General features: G+C 44.2%; 1 protein-coding gene across 2 annotated transcripts in view; it reads right to left on the reverse strand.

Annotated features, from left to right (window-relative positions):
• The window catches only part of scn2b (sodium channel, voltage-gated, type II, beta), a 28686-nt gene extending 25763 nt beyond the window's left edge, over positions 1 to 2923 (reverse strand). For both annotated transcript variants that reach the window (XM_043676520.2, XM_043676521.2), the window contains exon 1: positions 2500 to 2923. In XM_043676520.2, coding sequence (XP_043532455.1) covers positions 2500 to 2578 — 79 coding nt within the window. In that variant the 5' untranslated portion in view covers positions 2579 to 2923. The remainder of the gene's footprint in view (positions 1 to 2499) is intronic.
• Positions 2924 to 6308: the final 3385 nt, after the last annotated feature.

Genomic DNA, 6308 nt, shown 5'->3' on the forward strand with positions numbered 1-6308 from the left:
TCACCTGCACCTCCACACACATCATCTATTGCATCCTCTGCACCCGATGTGGCCTCCTCTATATTGGGGAGACAGGCCGGCTACTTGCGGAGCGTTTCAGAGAACACCTCTGGGACACCCGGACCAACCAACCCAACCACCCTGTGGCTCAACATTTCAACTCTCCCTCCCACTCCACCAAGGATATGCAGATCTTTGGACTCCTCCATCGCCAGACCACAACAACACGACGGTTGGAGGAAGAGCGCCTCATCTTCCGCCTAGGAACCCTCCAACCACAAGGGATGAACTTGGATTTCACCAGTTTCCTCATTTCCCCTCCCCCCACCTTGTCTCAGTCAAATCCATCGAATTCAGCACCGCCTTCCTAACCTGCAATCTTCTTCCTGACCTCTCCGCCCCCACCCCAGTCTGACCTATCACCCTCACCTTGACCTCTTTCCACCTATCACATTTCCGACGCCCCTCCCCCAAGTCCCTCCTCCCTACCTTTTATCTTAGCCTGCTGGACAAACTTTCCTCATTCCTGAAGAAGGGCTTATGCCCGAAACGTCGATTCTCCTGTTCCCTGGATGCTGCCTGACCTGCTGCGCTTTTCCAGCAACACATTTTCAAATCAGAACTCAATGCCAGAGATGGTATTGATATGCAGATCACCATACCCAGATCCTCAGAGTGGCCGCAGCCGGGCAGCTCAGAGGGAAGAGTGGTCCTAGCAGAGTTAATACTCAGTCATCGTCTAACTGGTACTCTTTCCATGGCAACACCTTGACCAATCACTACCCACCAATCAGCACCTTCATCTCAGAGGTAAAAATTGTTGTTCCCCTTTATATTGGTATTCTTGTGAATGTCCTGATGAACTCAAGATGAAAAGCTCAGATTAAAGTTATCTATTTCAGCAATACTCAGCTTCAGTACTACCAAATGACTAAAAACAGAATTAATAATATTATCCTCCTTTTCCTTTGTTTTCCATTCTTTGCTCTCATTTGGCCAGGCTGTGAGGTCTGTGTTAAAAAGGGTGGCACTGGAAAAGCACAGCAGAACAGGTAGCATCCGAGGAGCAGGACATTTCGGGAATAAGCCCTTCATCAGGAATTTGTGGTATTTCTGCGCTCACTCTTTTTCCAACTAGTGAGGGCCCTATTGGTGTTAGATTTTTACTTGGATACCTGATTACCCCAACTACATAGTGTTTTCAAACTGGAGCATGTACATCAGCTGCTCAACTGTGATTCCTCCACAGGAGAATAGCTACCTTCCAAAATACCAGAAAAAGCTGCAGATTGACAAATGCGGGAAAGGCTCTTTGCCAAATGGCACTCTGTTTTGTTTACCCTGGTCCTCCCTCTTCCTTGTTATATAACATCTTTACCTTTCTCTCTGGGCCAGTCTTTGGAGCTCTCTTCCAGAGGCACCAGTGGAGGGAGGGTCCATAAGATATTTTTAAGGCAGTAGTAGAGACAGACTTGACTAACAAGGGAGTCAGGTGTCATTGGGGATAGGAGAGATAAGTCGAGCTGAGGCCACAATCAGGTCCTTATGGAATGGGAGCAGGCTTAAGGGGCTGAAGGGCCTCTATTCCTGATGAAGGGCTTTTGCCCAAAACATCGATTTTCCTGCTCCTTGGATGCTGCTTGACCTGCTGTGCTTTTCCAGCACCACTATGATCTTGACTCAAGGGGCTGAATGGCGTATTCCTGATTCTGATTTGTACAGTCGTTGGACCAGTTCTGAGGAACACCATCAACCCAGGTATTAATCTGTCTTTTCTCCTTTCTTTTTCAATGTAGATGTTGACCTGGTCTGATCTGTGCTTCTAGCGTCTTCACATTTTAAGTTCAGCACCCTGCCCCATCCACCGAGGTACAGACTCTATCCATCAACACCACACTCCCTCCCACTCTGGAGTGAACATTAGTGGAAGCAAAACAAACAATGAGAGCTGGGGATACCTCAGAAGAGCCACTAGCCGCTGCTTTGTGTACACTGTCATGTGACCTGTGATCTGTGAAGATATGTAACACAGAGGAAACACATCTGATGGGGAGGACATTTTGACACACCCAGTCACCAACCTGGAAAGAGCAAGCATTCCATTTCACCCTGAAAGCTGGATCTCTGTGTGGCTGTCTTTTTAAAGAATGCACAATCTGATTCGAATCAGTAACAACAGAATTTGCCCTGACAAGTACAATATATAACAGTCTGTGCAAAAATATATACTTAGTATGTAAACAGATAATATGAACCTGATAAGGGATTGCACTCTGGGAAGCATAATCCATACATTCAATATTGGATCATATCTTTTCATCTTTTTATTTCGCTATTAAATGAACAAAAAATATGACAACCTTATCGTTTTGGCTGGCTCTTACTGATTCAGTCTCGACCCTCGCTCTCTTCCCCTCCATTTCTGTCTCTTTCTTCCCAACCTCCCCCACCCCAACCAAACGAAATATCCAGGGCTGAATAAACACAATGACAACTTACCCGAACTACTGGTCAGGAGCATAAGACCCAGTAAACAGGAATGTAGGGGAGAAAGAGCCGCACTAACGTGGAGTTTCATTGCGAATTAGCAAGGGATGGAGAGCCGGGCGAAGGAGCAGGAGGGAGAGCTGCTTCTGCTGATGCTCTGGGCGCTGGCTGGAAAGACTGAGCAAAGCTGTGTTGTGGGCAGGAGCTCACATTGTGGGCTTGGGGGACCAGCCGAAAGAAGTCGGGGACCCGTCCTGGTCCGTGACAAACAGGCGCGCAGCGACCGGATGGGGCTTCAGATGCGAAGCAGCTCCAGGATCTGCAAAATTAGGGCCGCTTTCTTGGAGACGGACAAAGAGAAAAGCCTTGTTGCTGAGCGCCAGAATGAGCTATCCATCCACAGTTTTTATCCCGTCATTTGGGCTTTGAATAAACAGCATATTAACCATTTCAGGCGCATTACAAAGGCTGCATCTAAAGGGAAGAATGGACAAAGGAATAGGATAGGTTTGTCATGAAAAGGGGTGACAGGAGACTGGAATGATGCTTAAATACTGGCACAGACTAGTTGGGCCGAATGGCAATAAAGCAAATACTCTGTAAAGTGTTTTCTGACATTAAAATTGTTCAAACATGACTTGCCTATTTATTTCCTTTCCATTCAGAATGGGGTTTTTTTCTTTTTTTTATTAAGGTTTATCATTTTAATCTACATCTTGTATTTTAGTTCCATTACACATCAATCTCAGTTTGTGTTTGCATCCCTTCCTCTTTCCATCCATGCTTTGCCCATTCTTTATTCCCTCTTCCTCTTTCTCCCCTCCCTTCTCCCCCTTCCTGACCTCCCCAATGTATTCCCCCTCTCTCCTCCCACTCCCCTTTTGCTCTCTGCCACTTCCACATTCAATCTATCAAAGTCCTCCTTGAGTCTCCTCAACTTTCTTTGTCATTGTGGAAATAGAGTATCTCAAATGTCAATAGACCTTGAATATCTCAAGATTGTGAAATAACTCCTCATAACTATAATTTCCTGGCACTGGATTCATTATTTACATTACATATGGCCAATATCTAATCTGCTTTAGGGTGATCAAAGCCTCAGAACACTGCATCCTTTTACAAATTTATCACCATCTCCTTTATTGTTTCAGCATGTATTCTAGTTATAAAAAAAAGTGTTGGTCTTGAAAATGCTTATCTACTGCTCTGACACCTTCAGGTATATACTTGTCCTCTAGCATCCCTCTCTGTTAGTGAACACACACACACTTCATCACCTTTCCACTGACTGCCTTCTCCCTATTACTGCTCAAAATGTTTTACCTTGCACATGGAACTGCATTTGCCTCTTGCTTGCCCAAATCATGAACATATTTTATTGTCCTTGACACTCTCCAAGTTATCTATTACTCAATTTCCTGGACCCTGCACAAAATTGCAAATTGCCTGCACAACATGAGAACAAGTAGATCATGGGGTGCATCATATTCACCCTTTTCTAGTCCACTTGATTTCCATTTAACCCACTTTCTATTCATGCTGTCACATCTTCCTTTGTAATAAAAATAGACACTAGAATTTTTGTAACTTGACACCTAGAGATTGTATTAAAGGACATCTGAAAAATATCAAGCTAGAATCCCTTTATTTAGCCGATCAGTCACCACTTCATAAAAATCTATAAAATTTGGCAAACATGACTTGCTTTTAATAAATCCACTTTCGGTTAACCCATCCATTTCTACTTGCTAATTACTTTGTTCGCAAAAAATACTTTCATAGAACTGACATTAGGTTGAATAGTCTGCAGTTATCTGGTTCATCTGTGTGTGAACAAGAATGTTCCATTCATTATCCTCCGCTCTCACCTCGCAATTTACAATGTTTTACAAGGAATTCCTTTCAACCATCGAAGGTATATGTGGACAGGGTACAGTGATGTATCCACTGTGAGTTGGGCCAATTGTTTTCAGAGTATTTCCCCATTGTTCAGTTTTTAAAAATGCTCTCACAGGAGGCTGCCACCACCTGGAGGTCTGCCACCACATTCAATCCATTGAGAGAGGAGCAATACTGCTCAGTCCAGGATGCTCCTGAAAGGACTGGTTTTGATGATTGGAGTTATGTGCACTCCCCTCTCCCAGGCTTTGGGGCAGAGAGGATGGCAGATATCAGTGGAGGTGGTTCCAGGTATTTCAGCTTCTGAGTCAAGGAGTTCTGGGGCTCAGGTTGGGAACCCATGGACTTCAACACAAAGTATAGTCTAACATTCCTCGTGCAGTACCACCGCAATGTTGTAAGGGCTATCTTTAGATCGAGACCTAAGACTAAGGCTGTGTCTATCCTTTCCAGTGAGTGTAGAAGATCATGTGTTACTAATTTGAAGAAAATCAGAGCAGTTCCTCCCGTGCCCGCTATTTATTCCTCAAGCAACATCATGAAAACAGGTTATCTGGGTCATTACCACATTACTGTTTGTGGGAGCTTGCTGTGCACAGATTAGCTGTATTACAGAAGTGACTACACGCCTGAAGAATCTCATTGCCTTCAAAGCATTTGAGACATCTGCAGAATGAGAAGAGGTGCTGTACAAATGCAAATTTTTCCAGTGCAATTCCATCATTCCAATAAAAGGCCCTCCCACTCAAATATTTAACTCAGTTTCTCTTTTCATACAGATTGCCAAAGCTGCTGGATTTTTGGTGTTTTCTGTTTTTGTGATCCAACGTAATTACTTCCTCTCTGAGGCTCTGAACCCAGACACACAAGGATTAAAGCTGCACTATGAAACGGTGTTCAATGGGCACACTCTTCCTGAGTAAACTGCTTTCCTTATAAAGAGAATTTTTTTCGTGCAGAGGGTATTCAACCTGTGTAACTCCTAACTGCAGAAGGTTGTCAAGGCAGAGTCGTTAACCACATTCGAGGATGGAAGATATTTTTAATCAGTAAGGGAAATCAATAGTTTCAGGGAAAAGACAGGGAAGTAGAGTTGAGGATTATTAGATCAGCCATGATCTAAATATATGATGCATTTCTGCCCTTGCGTTTTATGGTTGTATGATAATTTGCATTCATTACAGATTTACATCAGGAATTGCAGTCAGATCATTGTAACTACTCATCCAGTTGGTAGAGGTTATTAGGTTCTGAGAGAAGTTTGATTAAAATTGTGTTTTTCACAACCTCCTACCTTTTATAGTCTTATGATTTGTTTACAGGATCTCAATGGAACAGGGTTCAGATGATAAAGTGTCACTGGGGAACTCTTGTGCTGTAGTGTCCCTGCCGTGGAGCCAGAATCTCTGGGTTCAAGTTCCAATGCAGGGCCTGATCACCAAGGAAAACACATTAATAGCATGGTCAAAGGGTTGAGCATCAACATATCAATACTTCCACCACATTGTAGTGGTAAGAGTGGGAGAAATTCCAGGAAAGAAACTTGGAGCCTCGACCATCACTGTCATAGCCCGAGGCTCCACCATGTATGGGGTCGTGCACATTCACAGTAACCCAGACACCTTGGATCAGTATCTGGTGTGGATCTGGTCCACACTAAGAGTAGGAGTCTTAATCTCTGTCCAAGCTGTAGTAGACTCAGGGGTTGCCTCCTTGCCCTGCCCTGGTGGAGATCATGGCACTGTGGGGATGGGGGTTTGGGCAGAGAAGGAGGAAGTGCCTCTGAGACACACTTGAATTATGAGGAATAAAATGTCCCATTTTGATCTTGTCCCCCAGCGTTTAAAGTTGAAACTTTATTGCTGGAACAGCACAGCAGGTCAGGCAGCATCCAGGGAACAGGAGATTCGACGTTTCGGGCA

Source organism: Chiloscyllium plagiosum, unplaced genomic scaffold (genome assembly GCF_037043375.1).
Source record: "Chiloscyllium plagiosum isolate Xiang-an unplaced genomic scaffold, Cpla_swu_hap1 HiC_scaffold_29, whole genome shotgun sequence".
In the NCBI taxonomy this organism is placed as follows: domain Eukaryota; kingdom Metazoa; phylum Chordata; class Chondrichthyes; order Orectolobiformes; family Hemiscylliidae; genus Chiloscyllium; species Chiloscyllium plagiosum.